This window comes from Chiroxiphia lanceolata, chromosome 8 (assembly GCF_009829145.1).
Source record: "Chiroxiphia lanceolata isolate bChiLan1 chromosome 8, bChiLan1.pri, whole genome shotgun sequence".
Classification (NCBI taxonomy): Eukaryota; Metazoa; Chordata; class Aves; order Passeriformes; family Pipridae; genus Chiroxiphia; species Chiroxiphia lanceolata.
This window is the reverse complement of record NC_045644.1, coordinates 1149740-1171206: the sequence shown is the minus strand read 5'-3', so window position 1 is coordinate 1171206 and position 21467 is coordinate 1149740. Positions and strand designations below refer to the sequence as shown.

The 21467-nt window shown below is 39.9% G+C and overlaps 1 protein-coding gene across 3 annotated transcripts in view; it reads left to right on the top strand.

The window, feature by feature from the left end:
* CACUL1 (CDK2 associated cullin domain 1) overlaps positions 1 to 21467 on the top strand; it is a 48922-nt gene that overhangs the window by 6666 nt on the left and 20789 nt on the right. For 2 of the 3 annotated variants that reach the window (XR_004358308.1, XM_032695140.1), the window contains exons 3-5: positions 3348 to 3450; positions 14179 to 14274; positions 19932 to 20034. Coding sequence is in view for 2 of the 3 variants with exons in the window: in XM_032695140.1 (XP_032551031.1) it covers positions 3348 to 3450; positions 14179 to 14274; positions 19932 to 20034 (302 nt within the window). In the remaining variant the exon portion in view is untranslated. The remainder of the gene's footprint in view (positions 1 to 3347; positions 3451 to 14178; positions 14275 to 19931; positions 20035 to 21467) is intronic. The other variant, XM_032695141.1, reaches the window with a different exon arrangement.

The window sequence follows — 21467 nt, the reverse complement described above, 5'->3', positions numbered from 1 at the left end:
TGCTCTGAACCACTTTGCCTCTGTGGTATGAAACTTTGGATTAGGGAACTAGATGAAAGAAAGGCAAGTATTCAGTCTTTCCTCTTAGTTCCACTTGAAAACTTTAATAAACTTCCTCTTTCCTCTCCAGACTTTTGGAACTGCTGTTATCAGGACTCGGATATCATCATGTGTATAAATAATTAGAGGGTCATTTGAATTGAGAGAGACAGCTTTGGTGCAAGTAATCAAAATCCTTTCCCAGCTTGAAATCCCCAGTGTGCAAATGATCTTCAGTAAGAGTTAAGCCAACATGTCTTGAAAGTCATCTCTGACATACAGCAAATGTGCAAAATTAGTGGTTTAATACCTTGAGTAGATCTACACCTAGTTATGGTTTGCAGATACCTGCAGTCCATCCTTGTCACCATTTTACTCCTCTGAAATTTTATTTATTGAATAAATAATGGGTTTGGGGTTTCTGGGACACCTGGTGCAGGGCTGTACTGATGCACAGATGTGCATCTATTGCATGTATTTCACTACTACTAAGACAAAAGATTTTTTTATAGTTTACTGCTACTGGGAAAACTTGCATATCACTTTTCTTTTAAAAGTTATGTCTGGTTGTAATTATTCTGATGCAGCCTCTTCCAATCATAAGATTGATTTTTTTGTTGCTGTTTTCTATATATTTTTAGGCTGTTTTTTTGATTCACTGACAATCTGGACAAGATGGGTTGAGAAGGGAAGGAAAATTGGTTTTGTTTTTAATTGAGATTAATAAGGATGCTTGCTTGGAGTATTACTGAGAGTCTGTAGCAGACTGGGAGTTTAGATCCTCTCTACTTCTAGAGCTAGAAGAACAGACTAAAGAACTAGGCCAGTTCTTAAGTCTGAAAAATGGGATGTTTCTTGAAGTGGTCCAAACAGCTACATATATTTTTTTTTTTTTAAAGTAAAACTGAGGTGAAAATACAGTGGGTTTTTTGGTCGTCTTCATGCTGAGTAAAGGAATCAAAGTTTCCATAGTGCAAACTCAAAATACATTATTAGATACCCAAACTGTTATATTTGCCATGATCAGTGATAACTGTAGATGTCTACTCCCCAGCAGTGAAAGGTAGGAGGTAACTTCCAAGGTATATTTCCTATGGATCAGTTCACCTGTAAGGTATCAGAGTGTCATTAATGACTGTTTTCAGCTTTGAGTCCAAAGCCTGCCTGTGCACAGTCACTTCCTATTATAAAATGTTGGATATCTTGGCAGAGAGATGTGAAGGGAACTTTGAGATGAGGAGAAAGTGGACAGTTAGGTTGTACTTCTGACAGGCTCCACTGGCTCCCAGGTGCAGGGCAGGCAGTTTCCTGTTCCTCAGGACAGCTTAGAGATATCAGATATTCATCCCTTTTGTCTAGTGCTTACTTTCCAATGTCCTTCTGGGGTCTTCCTTTTCCTGAGGTGTTTGGTTATGCTGCAGAACTGACAAGCTGGTGACTTCTTTTGGGTAATAGCAGGGTGAGGATGATTCACAGGATCAGCCCATAATCAGGAACTGAAAACAGGATCTTAAAATGGGGAAGGGGCCTCTAAATAGAAGTGAACACAAAAAACAAGATGTAAACACACCCTGCACGTACATACAGAGACTGGTGTTTGATTACAGCATGTGTTGCAGAAGTAGGTGCAGCAAGAGTGTGTGTAACACTAAGCAGAAGTGTACTTTAAAATTCAGTTTGTTACATGCCAGTGAAGCAGTCAGCTTGTGGAAGTGGCTGTATTTGGTTAGTTATGGAGCAAACAAACATCTGGCCATTTGCTGTGGTTACCCAGCTGGCTGATTTGTGAGAGAGCACAAAAGCAAGTCTACTTTTCTTATCAGTGTTTCTCTCTTTGATCCAAATTAAATTGACTCTTACCAAAAGCATCATAGCAAAATGTCTTTTGCACTTGCTTGTCCCAAAATAGAATCTGCTATTGGTAGACTTTATGTGAAAGAAAAAGGACAACTTTGGCTGGTATTATTCAAATAATATCAAATTGCAGATACTCAGTTATTTTTTAAATATAGTAATGGGAGAGGTGTGGGGTGTCTTTTGGTTTTTAAGAAATAGCATGGTTTACCGAATGATCAGACTTTGCATAGGGATGAATGCTGTATTTTGGGGTCTTTGAAGTTGTCAGAGGCAATAAATACAGACTTCTTAGAGTTACTGCTAATTCACTTGTAAAAGCTTCCTCCAGAAGACTTTGAGAGTTGCAATTGTTGAATGAGAGCATTGTCTTGGTCTCTGAAGGCTTGAAGTTGGTGCCTAACCTCTCACTTGCATTAGAAGATTTCAGTAGCCCACAGTTGCTTTGATGCCATCTTTGTAGTTTGCCTGTCTTTGTCCCACCTTCTCAGTAGAGAACTGGAAAGTCATAGTTCCCCTACAGAGACACAGTGTTGCTGTCTTGTAGCTTTAGGCTTTTGGGGCCATTAAAAACCTGCACAGTTCAGGTCTTGGATCTGCCCAAGACACCAGGTGAAGTCTTCCTGTGCCTCTTGATTTTTGACAGATTTCAAAATACTGACTTCAAAGAATAAAAGCACTCAAGAAGAGTAAAAGCTGCTTGGTACAGATTAGTGTTTGTGTTAGTCCTGGTGATGATGACTACCTCAATAACCTCTTGCTGAAAGTAATACATATGTTTGTTTTGCAATGGTTGTAAATATGTTTTCAATAAACAGCCTTATTTTGCAGATGTTATATTGCAGTATGAGAGCAATAAAACATTCTTAAACAACAAAGGTAACACTGAACACCAGAGTTAAGACAGCCAAGCCATGGAATGTAGAATTAAAATTTTATTACCTTTTTTCTGCATCTTTCTTTATTATGAAAGTGTAGGATTTTCTTAGAATTGAAGTAACAAAGAATGGAGTAACATGCCTGGGTCTGTAATTTTAGAACTTTTACTATTTCCTTTTGAAACTCACCAGGATTTTGATGCAACTTCTGTGACTGCTTGTCTAGAATATTCATACAATCATTAAACCTGCTTATTTTAATGGGCACTTAATTTACATAGGAGAGGCAAAAGCCAGAATTAGGAATGTGCTGTTGAATGGCCCTGTGAGGAGAGCTCATTGTGAGTAAAAATGAGGTTGGGGAGGGGGAATGGGATGGACACCCTTGAGCTTCCAGAGACATAAGAGTTTGCTGGAGCTCATTCTGAGCTTAGGACTGTATTTAAAAGTTCAGTAATCACTCAATTAACTCTATTATCCTCTAAATTGCAACTTGTACAAATGATTTTGAAGTCTGTTACCCTCCTTTGCAAACTGCTGTGGGTTGACTGTTTGTTCCTGTGTTTGTTTCTGCAGTTGTGTGTATAAGTGTGTATGCCAGCAGCATTCGGAGCAGATGTATAGTGACCTAATAAAAAAGATAACTAACCACTTAGAGAGAGTCTCAAAGGAGCTGCAGGTAAGAAGCTGCACAATCTAATTCTGTCTTTCCTGGGATCTGGGATTGTACCAGAACAGCATGTAGGTGGCCTCTGGAGGAGATTGCCATTAAGACTGATTTACAGTAGCTTACTAAATTGGGGACTACTTCATTCACTACTGGGCTGTCAGAATACCAACTGCTAGATCCAGTTGTGTGGCACTGCCTTAGCCCTGGTGACCTGAGCCGTGTGGAGAGCAGTGGCTAAACTTGAATATGGAATTTAGAATCAAGGCCTAGAGAATGGGAAATCTACAGCATAATCTGGGATGTAAATACTTCAGCCAAACATGATTTGTGCACATGGGATGAATGTCTGCCATTGCTGTGTAAGTCTGTGGAAACTATTCATGGTTCTTGTGCACCACAAAAGGGAATGTATAAAGGAAAAAATAACATTAATTAAATATGGATTGTGAAATATAAATTAGGAATTATTGCATATGAAGTTTTGTGTTACAGTTTATTCTGCATTTTTCTTGCCTATCTCTAGATGTCAGTGGTTTACAGCAGTCCTAATGCTTGTATATCCCTATCCTTCTCTGCATCTTATTTGTGCATCCGTGATTGTTTTCATGTGTGTTCCTTGTTGAACATTCCTTTTAGGCTGGAATCTCCAGGCACGTACCTGAAATTGTTATTGCTGTAGCAGCAACACTGTTTGATTTTTCCCTACAGCTTTTGTCACTTCCAGAACAGATGTTTGAGTTCTGTACAGCCTTGCAGTGCATGAAGTAGAGATGCCAAATACAAAGGAACCCTAAACTGCAGCAGCTCCCTCAGTGGTTCTAACACATTGATAATTAATTTCTGTCAGTCAAAAGCAGTCTTACTGCTTCAGGTACTTCTGGCTAAACGTGCATTCCCATACCGCTGTGATCTCTCTCGTGTCCTTTTGGTTTCACTCTCTTCCTCTTGTGGCTTTCCTTATAAAAAGAGAAATAACCACCCAGCATTTAATAGGCATGGTGTTGGACTGAAATATCTTGAGCTAGGTTCTTTCTTCTTTTCTCTTTTACATTCTCTTTGTTCCTTATGGAATGACAGCCTCACTGTTCTGTAAAAATTGGTTAGAGTAGATGAACATGGTATTTACAATAAAGCCTTTCCTTGGTTCTGCTGAGCTGGTGCAGCCTGTACGTTTTTCTTGTGAGAACTGTGATTCATTGCAGCTATACAGGTTTGGCCAGTTCTTCTCATACATCCCGTGGTAATATACTGCATTACTTTGCTGTGAATTTGGGAATACCCCAAATTCTTTGTGTTAGTCCTTCATTGTTTCCTCCAAAGTTCCGGAACTGAGGCAGCTCCTTTGAAAGTTTGCTTTGGCACATGTGAGCATTAAATGCTTCTGCCTAAAAGCAAGGCTGCCTTCTGAACATCAGCCTGGTGAAAGAATAATTGACACAACTGTTTAGTGCAATCTGTGCCTTGCAAAAGGCTCCTTATGTAGGTTAGACACACCTGTAGTATGACATGATACCACCTTTGAGTGTTATTAATGCGTTTTGTCTGACACGAACGTGACTCTGCTTTTGGAGGGTAAAGATCTTTTTTGAGCTGCTTGAAGTAAAATTCGTGTGCCTCACAAAATTGTTCCCTAAAGAAACTTTTAGCTGTGGGTTGTGAAATTTGCTTTTAAGGAATTACTTTACTGCAATGTATTTTATTATCCTGATACTTCTTTGATCTTAATACATTTTGGTGACATTCAGTCACTCGGGATTTATGTTGAAAATGCAGTTCCAGATCTTTAGCAACAACAACAAATTACTTTGTAAATGTTGGTTGCTTGGAAGTTTCTGGTTCATGCTGGCAAACAATAAAACCCCCTATATATGTAAATTCTTTTAATGCGCGATATGTGATATTTTGCTTTCTTTGACATGAACTCATTCTACCTGCCAGCAACATTTAAGTCAATTGCAGGGTTCTGTGTAGTTGGCAAGGTGTGTCTTGATGCAAGATAAGTATTTTTTTTTTTACATGCAGAGATGCAAATGTAGCCCAGTATAAGCAGGAATGCTGGTTTCTGTGAGAAAACATGATTATGAACTGAACTGGCAGGCAAATGCAATGTCTTTTTCTGGACAAGCCAAGCAGCTTCTTTGTGTAGAAGTGTAACAATTTAAAGGCAAGTGGGTTGCAGAACATCTGCATGTAAGCAGCGTGCCAGAGCGAGCTGTTTCCTACAGGAATTACATATCAACAGCAAAAGCAGTAAAACTCAGATACCAAACAACAAAAGCAGGAGCATCTCAGGGCACTGGTCAGACTTGCTCTTGCATGGATCTTATTGGAGTTTGGCTTCTTTCTGTGGGGCATTCACTGCAGAAGCTCCCTGTATATGTATTTATTCACACACCTCCCCAAACTGTGTGTGTAGCTCTCAGCTGGCCCCAGCTGGAGTCAGCAGAGTGGTGGCACTTGGGTGTCCTGGGCTGGATGTCCCAGGAACTGTGCTTTGGCCCCATGGTCACACCAGGACACTCAAACAGTCCCTGGTCATCCCGTGTGACTTCTGCCTTTCCAGACTGCAAGACACCCATGTAGTGTTGGTGTGTGTTTGCCTCGTGCATTCCTGAAGGTTTGCTCTGCAGATTTGCACCTCAAAAACGTTCCTTTTCAGTGGTGGCAAAGCTGATGTGAAAATATGGATAGGCTGATGTGTTCCCTGTGTGTCACACACTGGGTGAAAAGCAGTGAGTGGTGCTTACTGAATAATAGGATGTTTAGATGAGATGAATTGCTTGTCACCAGGCCATCAGCTTTTTGATATGGGGTCTCCTATATCCCAAGACATTTCTAGCTCCCTCATTACTATGTCTGTAAGTAAATAATCCTCTCTTCAGACTGTTGAGAGACTCAGAGCAAGGATTGCCTTGCTTCCCTGCAGTCAGTGTCTGACGAGCTTCTCTGCATTAGTTAAGACTGAGTTTCACCATGTGGAGCTTTCAGTAATTGAGAATTAGATTTCCCTAATTCTTGAGTTGATTGGAATTTTAGATTGTGTCTGCTTAAAATAGAAATGTGTGGCTGCAGAAGACACAAATTAACTTGTTTCCTGTTGTCTTGGTCTGTGAAGTTTACAGGCAGTATACAGATGATTTTTCTAAGATGCTTTACTTGGAAACACTTTATTGATAATAGACATAGTTCATAATGTCGTGGTTCAAAATAATGTCAGCTGGTTTTGTGGGTAAGTGCTGAGTCATTCAGATGTATGAGGTAGGGTAGATACACAGGCATATGCTTTCAAATTCAGCACACCTCCCTTTAAAATGAGTAAAACTGTGTTTGCATTACGCACTAGTGTTACTGGCTTAACTTATGTAGTCTGATAAAGTCGTTTAAAATCAGATACTCTACCCATTACATACCTCCTCAGCAAAAGACACTGGAAAGTACTCAAAGCATTGACAGTCAAAATGCACCGTGGCTTTGAGCTGGCCTGTTACAAAAGTACCTTTTTTTTGTGCAAGTGCAGTGGAATATTCGCATTTTAGTTAAAATAATTTCACAAGTTCCTTTACGAAATGACCGAGAACTGAAAACCAGTTATTTGTCATGTTGCATTTTTTTATTTAGATAAAAGAGAAAAAGGGATCTATTGTTTTCTGTTTGTGGTGGTGGGTTTTTTTCATTAAGAACTATAATTTTTTACATAGTTTTTTTACAATGAACATGGCTGAACTGGTGTTGGTAGATAATTTGCATGTCTGCTGTTTGGCCCCAGGACCTGCAGATTTAGAGTCTTTGTTGTGCAGTGCCAGCAAGTTTTCCTGCCTGATATTAATCCTTACAACTTCTCAGCCTTCTGTCTGGTCAGCTCTCAAACCAGTTGGTGCAGTGTATGAAAATATCATCTCTCCTGTTGTTTCCTTGGGACAGTGTGCAAGGGAATGAGTGTTTTAGGGTGCTCAAAGAATCACTGGAAAGGTATTGGAAAAAGTGGGTTTAATGTCAAAGTGTGACAAAGTTCATTGGCCGTGTTCACTCCACCCACTGCTGCAGGGGTAAAGCACACGGAGAAAAATCAATCTAAAACTAAAATCAACAAAACTGATCTGTGTGGAGGCTGGGGATGGGAAAAGGGTAAGGATAGAAAGGAGTAAGGGAGACACTCCCTTTGAGTCACAACATTCAGAGTGGATGGACCTCCTTAGCAAACTTAGCCTCGGACTGGACCAGCAGTTGAGGTCCAAGTATAGCAAACGTGAGAGTTGGCTGGCTCTGAGAGGCCCCAGGCAGGAGGAGGTGCTGGTTGCAACCCATAGTGGTCCTGGAAGCTCAAAGGAGGATTAACCACCACATCAGGTTACTGTCAAAGCCACTCCACTACTTTGAGGACTGCCAGATCTCTGGGAACTGGGTTCCTTGGAGCACATCACTGTCAGTTGTCATCTGTTATCAGATACAGGTTAACAATATCTGTGTGGACAATCTGTCCCTTCCTTACCTTTTCCTTTCTTATTTTCTGTCTCACATTTACTTTCCTCTTGTCCCTTGTGATTATATGGAGTTTTCATCCAGTGGTGAGGAGCCTGTAATTTCCTGCCCCTGCTCTTTCTGAAGCACTAATCTGATTAATACAAATTCCTTATTCCAAACTTCAGATGAGGTTCTCAGCTTCCTTACAAACAGTTGTGTAATGAAGCTGAAGTGGCTTGTCACGTTTGTGAGCTTTGTATGTAGTCAGGGCGGTAGAAAAATGCATCCAGTTAGTGCTTTGAGGGACTGGTAAAACTGAACTTTTCACCGTGGACAGTTATGTACTGGGTAACATCTCGTAGCAGTTCTTGATATTTACACTTTAATTTTACACCAGATTGTTTCATAGGTGTATTTTGCTTTCCTTCCAAGATACACTGATGATTATATTACCTTTATGTAGTGCTATATTGTAGTTGAACAGCTATGCCAGTCTGTAAAATACGGCTTTTGACAACATCATTTGTGGCTGCTTTTTGTGAAAACTTAGTAAATCAGATTGCTAATAAAGGTATGATTAGACTTTAGTCATGTACTTACGGGAAGCCAGGTTATTTGCTCCATCCTGGTGAAGAAGCCCATTCTTATTACACTGTGTGGGCTCAGTCTGACCTGGTAGCTAAATGAGAAATATAGGGAGCCCACTTCACAAGTCATGCTCATCTCAAGGAGCATAGAAGTAACACTGAAATTAGCTCTTGTTAATTTGAAATCAGTTGATTCCCTGAAATAATTTTGAAAGTTGAAGTAGTTTCTCAAAGGCTCATGTAGAAAACAAATCTGCCTCCTCTATGTTCTGCCTTTAGAGAAGATCAGAAATAGAGGTGGGGAATGGAAATTGAGAACTCGCATTTCCTGGCTCTTCAAACTAATTATGTAAATCATTGGTGTTTCTTAGAGTCCTTTTGGGTGATTTGTTAATATCAACAGTTCATTTTTCAAAGAGGGGGCTCAAACTGGGCATTCATCTGGTCCATAATACTTAAAAGGGAAAAAAACCTCCAACGTTCGTAGCTGTAGGCATTTATCCATCAGTTTTGCTGGGAAAACATTGATTAATTGTATGTGGAAAAAAGTCTTCACTGCTGTGAACCACAGTGTACTGAATCAGATCATATTTGAACTCAGATGGCAGAAACCAGAAGCATTAGAAATTTTTGTATCTTCCTGTGTGGCCATCAGAATGTTGGCTTCTGAATGAAGAAGATACAGGGGTCACCATATTGCCAGAATTGCCATTAAAAATGACATTGCCATGTGTGCAAGCTAACCTGAGAAAAGCATCCTTGCCTGCAGCTTTTTGAAAAGGTTTGTATTCCTGCAACTCTGGGATATGCTGGGGCTGCAAGGCCTGATACAATTACAGAAAGCTGTAAGTAAATACAGTACAAATTAATATGCATGTGCTAACTGGAAAAGCTTCTGAAGATATCTTACTACTAAACAGAGTTTGGATGGTCCTTAGATACAATGTCTTTTTGCTTGACAAACGTGTAGAATGGAAATGGAGACATGGCCTCCTCCATCTGCTGACCTGCTGTAAGACAGTTAGGTGAGGGTATGTCATGATCCTGCACATTTTGAACAGGTTTGAGGGCAGGCTGGACTAGGAAGACACAGTCAGCCTTTGCAGGAGTTGTGCTTTAGTGTGATGACTGGTTTTTGTGAAAGGTTTCAATAATCCCCTGTCTGAGGAGGCAGACCTGGGCATCACCTATATTAAGGCAAGGTAAGCAAATTTTCTCAAGGAAGAACAAAGACTAGTTTAGAAGGTTCACACCACCCACATGAATAACAGGTTAATTTGTGTAGTCGTGGCCATGCCCCCTTTCCACTGGGCAGGTGTGGGAGGGATGGTGCAGCACATGTACTGGTACTGTGGCAGTGGGTGTGTTCCCAGGAAAATGGGACTGCCCATTCCACGGAGTGTAAGCTTTCCTCAATACACTGCTGGTTGTGCCAGACAAATCATAAACAGATTAACTTTGTGTTCCTCAAGCACTGCTGTCTCTGTTTCTTTCTTGTAAGCGGTTGCTGAGCTGTGTTGAGCCAGCAGCACGTCTTCTGCTTTCATTCATGTGTTCAGTTAAAGAATAATATTCAAACTGTTTTTCAAGCTGAAAAAACCCCCATCATTTTCATGTATACAGTTTCTTGACCACAAGTTCATTGAAATGCCTAGATATTAGGTTTCAAATAAGGGAAGGGCAATGTAGTATACTGGATTTCCAATTGCTTGTTTTATTTGACTGTGTCTTATCTTGCATGTCATCCTTTCTCAAATGTGTTTTCCTGTTACTTCTCGTTTCTCTTGGTGCTGAGATGTCCCCCGTGATGTGTAAGGAGATTTATTATCAACTTTTAAACAGCCCCATAGTTTTTTATGCTAAGAAGTAGTTGACTCACAGCCAAGCTGAAGATGATAAGCAAATGCAACTGTATCCCAGTTTGAGGAACCCAACCTGTGGGCAGACAGGAAGAGTTGTTACTGGAAAACTGTTCTTGACCCTATGAGTGGCAGATGAGAGCAAATGTAGGGGAGGATTTAAGCTGTCTCCCTGTATGGAATGTCTTAAAAACCAAACAAACTGAAATGCACCAAAACCCAACAAACAGCCAGAAAAAGCCCCCCAAACCCCTGAATTAACATTTTGATAGAATTGAGGAGGAAGAGTGAAGGAACGAGGGATCCTCTTCCTTCCTGGAAAGCCTTAGGCTATCAGTGTGTATTTTTTTCTTTCTTTTAATAGCTTCTGTAATAGATCCCTCAGGTAAGATAGGAGTAGATTTAAAGACTTAATAGTGTCTGGGGAGTTGTAAGAAGTAAATGTCATGCTTAATTCTGACCCTCCCCCTGTAATTAAAACAGCTGAATGTATGTGTTCTCTTTTTCTGGACTAGGACCAGGAGTGAAAAGTGTCAGCCTAAGCAGTTGGGTTTGGTTTTGGTTTTGTTTGGGTTTTTTTTTGTTTTGTTTTGGGTTTTGTTTGGTTTTTTTGGTTTTTTGTTTGTTTTTGTTTTGTTTTTGTTTGTTTTGTTTGGTTTTGTTTTGGTTTTTGTTTGTTTATTTTGTTTTGTTTGTTTTGGGTTTTTGTTTGTTTGTTTTTGGTTTTTTGGGTTTTTTTCTTGTTTTGGTTTGGGTTTTTTTTGTTGTAATAGCTATAGCTGAATAAGTAAAGATTTTAAGTGGAAGCTGTATTCTAGTGATAGCCATTTAATAAAAAAATTGCAGCAACTTCTGTTTACTCCTGAATTTGATGCCGTGCACTGCCTTTTAGTTTATAAAATTCAAGTAGTGTATATAAAGCCAATCCAGTTACTGTATTGTAAATGTTAATGTAGAGATATGGAGAAAGTTCCTGTGCTCAAACAAGTGATTGGTTTCAGTGTGGCAGTTTGGAGCAGCTGCACAGTAACACCAGGATGAACAGCAGCAGATGGTTCTGTTCCCCCCCAGATTACGATAATTCAGAGATGAGCTGTGAAAATACTATTGATTTCCCTTTGGCTTGGCTATTTTGGTAGTTTACAAGTCAAGCAATAGTTGAGGTGAGTTTGATTGTCAAGCTTGCTTTTTTTTTTCCTTCCCTGTTAGTGGTTTGACTGTCGAGACTTGACATGAAGCACTATCAGGAGAATAAAACTGAAAGGTGCCATTTCACATTGATGAAGCAGTGAACACCATAATTTCTGTTTTGCAGAGGTTAAAACCAAGGCCTGATATTTGCCTGACACTAGTGAGTGCTTCCTCTAAAGCTGTCAGAACCTTTCTTAGGGGTTTTTTTTTGTCTTTGTCTATAGAGCAGTTGTTTCCACTTGGTTGCAAGGTGGTGGTAGCAGGTTTCTGGTATCCTTCCATGGAAGGACTCTGGCAGCTGGGTGTGCAGTTGTTGTCCCCTCATAAAATGTCTTTCTGCTGGGACATAGGCTTTGTGAGGTGAGCTGGCAGAGTTTTAATCTGCAGTGGAGAAAAAAGAGATGAGTCCTTAATGTCCCCTGTAAAAAGAGTGGCAGACAGGGGATACATTGCCTACAGTCTGTTCATGGGATTAAATCACACACTGCCCAGACAGCTTCTGTCTCTGTTTTTTCTTTTTTTTTTTTTCACTTGGGTTTTTTTTTGGTGGGTTTTTTTTGTTTGGTTGGGGGTTTTTTGGTTTTTGTTTTGGTTTGGTTTTTTGGGTTTTTTTTTTTGGTTTTGTTTGTTTGTTTGTTTTTGGTTTTTTAGTTTTGTTTTTGTTTTTTGTTTGGTTTTTGTTTGTTTGTTTGGGGTTTTTTGTTTTGTTTTGTTTTTTGTTTTGGTTTGGTTTTTTTTCCTTTTAAATAAAAAGGGCAGTCTACCACTGAGAGAAGAGTGGTGCACTGTGTCAGGCTGTGGTCTCCTTTTGTCTGACGTGTTCTTTGAAGTAGAATTTTCCCTTTTCTTTAATCTTAGAAGCTGTATGCCGAGTCTTTACAAATCTGAGGGTATCACCATATTTAAAGTTGAGGTTGAAAAGGAGTGAAGCAGGAATACATACTGCTTAGAAATGCAGATTTCATTGCATGTTATTTACAACAATTTATATATGTAATTATATATGAAAGGGAGTCCTTGGAGCTCATAGCTACTTTTATGTATTGTTGGCATTTTCAACTAAAATTTTTTGGCCACCCCTGAGAACTGCATCTGCAGTAAGATTAAAACCTTATGATCAAAATAAGGAATAACCGTATATAACCTTTGGCAACTGCATATGGAATAATGCTCTTTATTCCTTTGCCAGTTTTGCTTTCCTTTCTAAACTGTCTGCTCTGTATTGGTGTTTGCTGTGAAAATTACCCACGTGTTCATTAAGCATATTAAGAAAGTAGGCAAAAGAATTTAAAGGCAAAAAAAAAAACTTTGGTAAATTTAGAACAGATAAAATTAGAACAGATAAAATTTGTCAACATAAATTTTAACTGTTCTCTTAGGGCCCCTGATGAATGTCCATACAGAGGCTGAAAAATCTGCTATGTGAAGATAGCTCTAAGTTCTGATAAGATGGTTGAGGTGCAGCTAAGCCTGGAGTGTTTTTCATGCCACAGATGCTTTGGATTTCGGAAAATCTTTGGGCTTGTTTTCTTGCAGGGTCCCAGTTTCTGCTGTATTCTCTTTCCTCTTTAGGCTTTTGTGAGTGTCAGAGGGGAAAACAGTTTTGCTTCTCACTAGGAAGCAGCACTTTGCCCCTGGGTGTGTTTAGGTGTGTGTGTGTCTGGGAGCAGTAGGACCTCAGGCAGCCAAAGACCAAAGCAGTGGGTGTCTGAGAGCACATCTGAATTCTGCAGTGCTGCTCCCCTGCCTGCCTCCAAATAAATATTGGAACTGAAACAGTGGTTAGTGCTTCCCATTTTTCTGCTTCCCTTCTCAGTTTAATTCAGCTCGCTGCAGACCTTTTTAGCTTCCTTATCTCCTTCCTTGGGAAATAGGGTATTGTGCACAGAAAATAGCTCTCCAAAGCCTATCACGAGGTTGGCACATTCAGGTGTTGTGTAGCAAAGCTTTGCTCGGGGCTCTGGGGGGGATGCTGTGTGTTGGAGCACAGCAGGAGACTTTCCCAGGCCCGAGCTGGATGCAGGACTCTGCATGCACAGCTCTGTCTGAAGGTCTTGCTTCTTCCTGGTCCCTCCAGCTCAATACCCTGAACACTTGCCTTGCCTTAGGTGACCCAGCAGAAATGTGAAAATGTTTTCTTTCAGGTTTAACAGCGTGGAGGGCAGTGCTCCCTGCAGCTGCAGGGTGTACCACATGGCAGCTTGGTGCAGAGCAGAGCTTAATGTCACCTTTGTGGTGGAGGAGCAGCTCAGGGGGGTTGGGGCACACACTCCTTCAGATTTGCTGAAGGGTTCTAAGCATGACTCAGAATGCTTTCTAAACGAAGGTCTGATCTTTGATGAGTGGTTTTATTTGCATATGCTAAATGCTAGTTTGTTACAGGAATACCTATTTCCTATTGAATGGGCCTTGTGCTGGGCACTGACACAGCCCCAGGCAAAAACTGCTCACTGAGGGAAGATTGGTTATGCTGGAGAGAGTTAGAGCAGAAACTCTGGAATGATGTGTGGCTTGCTTTGTGTGGACCTAGTGTATGAAATACTTTGGAGTTGTTGGAGTTTGCTGTGAAAGCATAGCCCATGCTGTTCCAGATCTTTCTCTTGTTCAAATTACAACCTGACTTTTACGGTTTCTTTCAGGCCAGCCCTCCAGATCTCTATATTGAAAGATTTAACATAGCTCTTGGACAGTATATGGGAGCATTGCAGAGCATTGTGCCTCTTTTCATATATATGGTAAGTTTTAGAAAATTCTTTTCAAATAAATATGTCCGTACATGAGATGCTGACTGAAAGTGAGAAGAATAAAATGGAGCTATAATGATTTTTGACATGTAAAACTTATGATTCATACCTGCCTAACAGTACTGATCAAGTTGTGTGGGGAGAGGAAGGGGCAGCTGGGCTTTTTAAATGTAGAGTTTTGCAGTTTGTTTCTGCCCTAACAATTCTTTCCTGGGAGTGGGAAGAGTGGTTTTTATTGTGATCAGGAAAAAAAGCCATCCCAAACAATTCATTATTTATATCTTTTTGAACAGACATCATTTATTGGCTTGTTATATTTTGGCTTCTTAGTTTGGGCAGGTTATGGAGATGATTATTTCTTGCTTTTAAATAGCACAGATTCAGACAATACAGGAAGAAATGTATCTTGGAGGTGTCTTTGTCATTTGATAAAGCAGTTTAGAGTGCTGGATGGATGAAGACAAACTTATGTTCATAGCACTGTCAGGAATACTTGGAGAGGTTCAGAAACCATTGGTTAATGGTTAATGATTAATTGGTTAAAAGGTTTTGTGTTGATTTTATAGTTTATGAAGTCTTTTATACCTCTGAAGACGTTTATAATTTGTGGTTTTTTTGTCAAAGTGCCAAGACTTTTATTGGTCGGGGGTTTTTCTGTGGTAATGAATAACTTAAACTTGAAGTTTGTCCTCCCAGAAACTGCCCTTGCATTAGCCTCACTTAGAAATAATTAAAAAATGATATATTTTGTTGGGAAAGAAACTTTTAAAGAAAAATTGTAACTGATTTACATTAAATAAACCTCAAACTCTTCACAATGTTACTCTTCAGTAGTTTCTCAGAGTTTGGGAAGCAGTAACTTTTAGATGGATCTCCTACATTTCAGTGAATTTAGGTAGCTTGCTACAGTCTTTCAGCCTACTGTTGCCAAACAGATTTGTTGCATTAAAAGAGGAATTTGCCTTTCTTGAACTGGGTGACTCTGATCTGCTCTTTTATCTGGTTAATACAGAATGAAATCCAGTTGCTCCAGCATCACTTTTAAGCTAAGGGATGTGTTCCTCTGATGATTTTTTTAATTGTTCTCTTGCCTCCTGTTGTGAAATGCTGGGGTAAACTAGGAGGAGACTTTTTTCCCTATTGCATCCAGATATTTTTGGATGGTACCCACTTTGTGACCTGTGTGTGAATAACTTGTTTATTGCAGGCTGGTGTTTTAAGTGACCTCATAATTTAATATCCATTTTCAGAAGGAGATAAGCTGTTCAGGTGTGTATGGTATTGAGTGCTCATTTCTGTGATGTTCTTCCACCACAGAAGTCAAAATTTATCCTTCACAATTAAGCCTGCAGTAGCTAATATTGAAAAAATGTTTATGACAGACATAGAAACAGGTGGGTTTTATCATTACAAGGTTTTTCTGTGTGACCAGATGAGGTGTAATTGTCAAATAGATTTCCACATCTTTCTTTGTACACAGTTATGATGAGGTGTTTGTATCTTCAGGTGAGGAGTGATCTGTATCCCATTGTTTATATTAGAGTTTGAGTCTGATACCTGAACACAGTAAAAATGATTATTGAGTATTAAACATTCCTGTAAAATGAATAGTTAGATAAGAGTTTTCTTTTTAATTTGACATCAAAGAAGAGTGAAAGTGCTCTATCATTTGGAAGGAAAAGCTTCTTTGAAGCATGACTGTATCTGTTCAGGCTGTAAAACTGTTCCTGCAAATACTTAAAGTGGCTTAATTCAAGTTAGACTTGAGAGTTATCGTAGAATAATTTGAGTTGGAAGGGACCTTTAGAGGTGATCTGGTCCAACCTCCCTGCAGTGAACTGGGACACTTTCCACTAGACCAGGTCATAAAAGACCTTCAATGTTTCCAGGGATGGGGCATCCACCACCTCTCTGAGCAACCTGTGCCTGTGTTTAACCCTCATTTAAAAAAAAATATTTCTTCCTTCTATGTAGTTTAAATTTACCCTCTTCTAGTTTAAAACCATCACCCCTTGTCCTGCTACTACATGCCCTGCTAAAGAGCCTGTCCCCATCTTTCTTACAAGCCCCTGGAATCAGAGCTGTGACACACTGTTAGTTCCTGTTGCTGCCAAACACAGTGCTGGTTTATAAGGCTAATGTCAAATTAACTTTCACTGAAAGAAGTTATTAATCAGTGTTGTGCATGATGTGGACAATACCTCTGAAGAAGTCAGGATGCAAAATCTTTGCCTCTCTTAGTTTTTTTTCTGTGGGCATTCACAAGTACTTTTATGTACAGATACTCTTGCAATCTTCCATTGTAGTGTCCAGTCAAGTTTTCTCTCATGCTGCAGCAGCAGTTTCCTCTATTTGGGCAAAAAAATACAATTAAAAAACAATTGCAAGAGGTGAAAGCCTAATTGCTCTAAAGTATAAATTACAGTTTTGCAGTTACTTTGATAGATACTTTCAATGCATTTTTAAGTGAGGAGAACTAAGTTGTTGAACTCTGCCTTTATATCAGAGGTGGCAGAGCTTTCCTTTTCTGTGACTGCTTTAATCAGGAGTTTCCAAGGCTGTTGAATTGCACTTCAGAACTTTGTTCTGAAAGGATCATTACGCTGCTGCTTTGGAAAGCTTTTAGTATGCATTTAAGTAATTTAAAATCTGTGAAGCTGAAGAAAAACTAAAGCTTCTCTGTGAAACTGGAACATGCCATAGCATTTTGTGTTAGGCTTAGTCCTGTGTGTTGATAGCAGCAGCAGCACTTTTCTTTCCTTTCCTGATGTGGACCAAACCATATGTTGAATGGTGGGAGTACAGGAAAGGTGATTTCTTACCCTGGGTGTTTATGGTGACCAGGGTGTGTTCCAAAGCTTACTGTGAGTGGTGGCTGAGAGGGCTGACCTTGCAGCTGAGGGAGTTTTCTTCTTTTTTTCCTGGGAGCACTTTCTCCTTTCACATGGTAATAGATTTTTATTTTTTTTTCAGTCTTATGCTGCTACAGCAGACTTTTCAGAAAAGCTTGGAGACCCAAAGTACTTTGGTCCCTCTGAGATTCTGTGGGTTTAGGCTCCTTCAAAAGTTCTGGAATGTAACAGCAGATAAAGCAAATTAAGCTGGAAGTAAGCTTAGTGCACAGTGCTTTATTCCTGGTGAATAACTGTTTGCTTTGTAAATGTAAATGAGGCTATTCTGGATGCTTAGAGATTGTACATATCACATTATGCTACACACATAAATGAATAAGAACCATATTTCCACTTCAATAAAAATTAAGATCAGCATTTAGATAATATATTTTTTTCTTATAGATTCTCAATTGCTCATTTTACTTAGAGCTGTAGAGGAAAATCTGTTATCTTGGTGCATTATATGAGCCTAACATTTGTGAGCACTGTGGTTTTAGGATAGTTAAGAATTTTTTCATTGCCTCTAAAACATTATTATTCCTACTGGGTGGTATTGCACTTTGTTGCTTATCAGCTAGAGGGCATTTTGTGTGTGTCTGTGAACACAAATATGTGTGAGTATGTATATGTGGATGAGATGATAAGCACTCATATACTGTTTTTTCTCCTTTCCAGTATTTATTGATCTCCTCTTAGTAATATTAACTCAGTTATATCTTTTAAGATTTGCCAGATTGCTTTGTGATACGGTGTAGAGTTATTTTGTGTCATACCTGGCTTCCTCAGTTATTGGTGTCTTCTTCCCTTTTGATTGTCAGTTAGACCTTTAGGTGACTTGAGACATTTTTCAAGAAATACTGGTACAACCTAGGTAGTGGCATGTTATACAGAAAACCTTCCTGTTTTTCCACTAACAAGAATGGGGAAGGTGACAGCTCTTCTGCCATCTCCTTTCAGCAGCGTGGGTTGGAAATGGAGTACTTATGTTAGATGATTTTTTCACTGTCTACTTAAACTCACACAAGTGTACCATCTTTTTGGAAAGATGTTTCAAAGTGAGCACATGTGAAGAGTGTTTTACATTTGTTCTGTGTGTAGGTACTGCCTTGTAGCTGCTGGCTTGTTGTTTGGTTTTTTTTTAATTATTTTTATGTTGCTTTTCCAGTAGTGAAACTTAAAAGTATAGACTTTCCAACTCGTGACCAAAAGGAAGCATCAGAGTGTACACCTATTGTTGCCAGCTTCTTTTAATGTGCAGAGGTCTTGAGACTGGGAAAGGACTAGAGTAAGTTATATCCTTAGCTGGGTGCATCTCATCTGCCAGCTCACCAGAATGAGTAGTTTGACACTGTGTGTGACACTCCTGTGTGTTGATGGTGTTTTCTGGTCAGGAACCTCGAGGTGAAAATGGTTTAGGAAAATAGTCTGGTGAAAGACTGGAGTAGGGTGTGTATCTGAACACTTCCTGGGAGCCATGGATCTTGAGTTGCTGTGGATCACCACTGACCAAAACCACCATGAATGAAGTCAGTCTGTTCCTTATGAGACAGATTATTCTGTCTGCAGAGCCTTTCCCTCAATCTCTGTTCAAAGAACAGGCCCAGGTGAGGGGGAAATAACTGAACAATAAAATAGCCCTTGATAAAACCTCTACAGGTAAGGATGGTGTCAAGGGGGAACCAACAGCAGGAAGTTTACTAAATTAAAAAAAAAAATCTTTCTAAACTGGTTGTCCATCACTGCAACAAACCTAAACTGCAGCAGGGGCATGGATTCAGCCCTCACATGGCCTTTGTTTCTGACAGGTTCAGTTTTTATTACACATAAGGAATTGCTGCTGAATGCTTGCCTTGAACATTTAAGTGGTTTCTGCATGGACAGTGTTATGGTGTGTTTATAGTTTTGTGTTTATAGTTTTGCTAATGGCCAAGAGAATGAGTTTTACAGAACAATGTAAGGATTGCTCTAATAGTGTTCTGAGGGTTTGTTCCAATTTTGTTAAATGCGTCAGGAGAACAACTTGATTTAAAATCTGAAAAAACCTTTCTCCCTTAAGATAGCCCTTCCTCTAGTAAATCTGTCAGATAAGTGTTCCTGCAAGTTATTTTTGAGTTCATTTTCTATTAGGTAATCTGTTTAACTCTTTCACAAGTTGTCCAGTTGAATTCATCTGTTCTACTTCAAAGTTAGCATTTTAATAAGAGGAGACTTATCTTGGAGCAATTATTTTTTTTTCCAGCATTTAAAACACACCTATCAATAAAATACAGCAAGAAATCTTACTATTAACTGCAGGCTGGGAACTGAGGAGTAATACTAAATAGTACATTAGGACTTTGAAGGAACTCATTAATAGAATTTTCTTTGATTTTTTTCTTCAAAAAGGTAAATGTATTATTAATGCTGAGTAGGTCAAGATAATGGAATCCTAAAAATGTTAATGTAGTTCAGTTTTGCATAGATTTGTGTATATCACTTATTTCCACAGCTGATTAGTTCTGAGTAGCTATCCTTTGAGATTGTTGATGAACCATTAAAATGGATAGTTGGTCCTGATGATTTATTATTGTAACCTACCTATTTTAATGGCTTAATCACTTTTAGACATTGGAAAAAATACCCAAGTCATCATTTTACAGGTGAAATATTCTACACCTTTAAAACTCCAAACCGTTTTTGTTCAGGGAAAAAACTAAGTTTGCTTTATTTGCTATTGTGAGAAAGAAAGTTGAAAACTTCTGTCTTATTTTCCAGAATAAATTTTACATAGAAACCAAGCTTAACAGAGACTTAAAAGATGACCTTATAAAGCTGTTTACGGAACACGTTGCAGAAAAGCACATTTACAACCTAATGCGTAAGTAAACCTGTTGATTTTCTTACAATGGGAGTGTGGAAAGCCACAGTGCTTGCAGGTTTTGCAGAAATCCACAGCAAACAGGGAAAAATTGCAAATGAATACAAATTCCTCTAAGGCATGAGGAAATGTGGCACGCTTCAACCTTTTTTGTTTGGTTGGTTTTGTTTTTTCAGAAATGTATTTTCTACAAAGTAATGGTTGTCTTGAGATGTGGGGGGACCAATATTTATTTTCCCATGCGACTTGTGATTATGACATGACGAAGGTTTTATTGTTCTCTTGCTTCTGCTGCTACTCTTTAATTTCATTATCAAAATCTTGGCAGGTGTCAGTAGGAACGTGGCGTGGCCAAAGAATTGTGATACTGCTGTGGTTGCTGTCATGATGTACCCAAGTCCTCCCTGCCAGTTAGAATAGAATCACAGAATCAGCTGGGTTGGAAGGGACCTCTGAGATCATCAATCCTTGATCCAACCCCGCTGTGGTTCCCAGCCCATGGCACTGATGCCACATCCAGTCTCTTCTTAAACACCTCCAGGGATGGAGAATCCACCACTTCCCTGGGCAGCCCATTCCAATGGCTGAGCACCCTCTCTGTAAAGAAATTCTTCCTAATCTCCAACCTAACCCTCCCCTGGCACAGCTGAAGACCGAGCCCTCTTGTCTTGCTGATGGTTGCCTGGGAAAAGAGACCAACCCCCCCCGGCTCCCCCCTCCTGTCAGGGAGTTGTAGAGAGTGAGGAGGTCTCCCCTGAGCCTCCTCTTCTCCAGGCTGAACAGCCCCAGCTCCCTCAGCCTCTCCTCACAGCACTTGTGCTCCAGTCCCTTCCCCAGCCTTGTTGCTCTTCTATGAACTGCATCATGCTGACAGCAGTTCCTAAGTTAATGGGTTAATGCAAATTTAATGTGCCCACGGGAGCACTTAACTGGCAGTGTGACTGCTGTGGTGAGCCAGAGTTTGCCTTCCATCTGCCCCTGCTGGGGGTGCTTGTGTGAGCACAGGGACCTCGGGATGGGGCTGCTGTGCCCCTGCAGAGGGCAGGTGGCAAAGCAGCAGAGGGTATTTCTCCTTTTGTCTTTCCTTGGGCAGTGATGCCCTGCTCTCTCCAGCGAGAGCACACACTTTACTCTTTTAGGGTCACTGAGAGTTGACATCCTGGGAGAGGAATGGGTAAACAAAGTGACAATAAGGTTAGGGAGCCTGATACCCTAAAATGATGTGAGATCATGAGCTCTGATGCCATCTTGTTCTTGCCATGTGGAAAGGTGGTGTTAAGAGTTTTTAGCTGGGTAGCAGATCAGATCTCCTTGGAAATAGCAGAACCATGAGGAATCCCCAGCCGTGGGCCTCACGTTTTATTTTGTGCCAAAGAGAGTTAACAGTGTCATGAAACCTGTAAGATCAATGCTGCAACAGGATCATGGAAAAT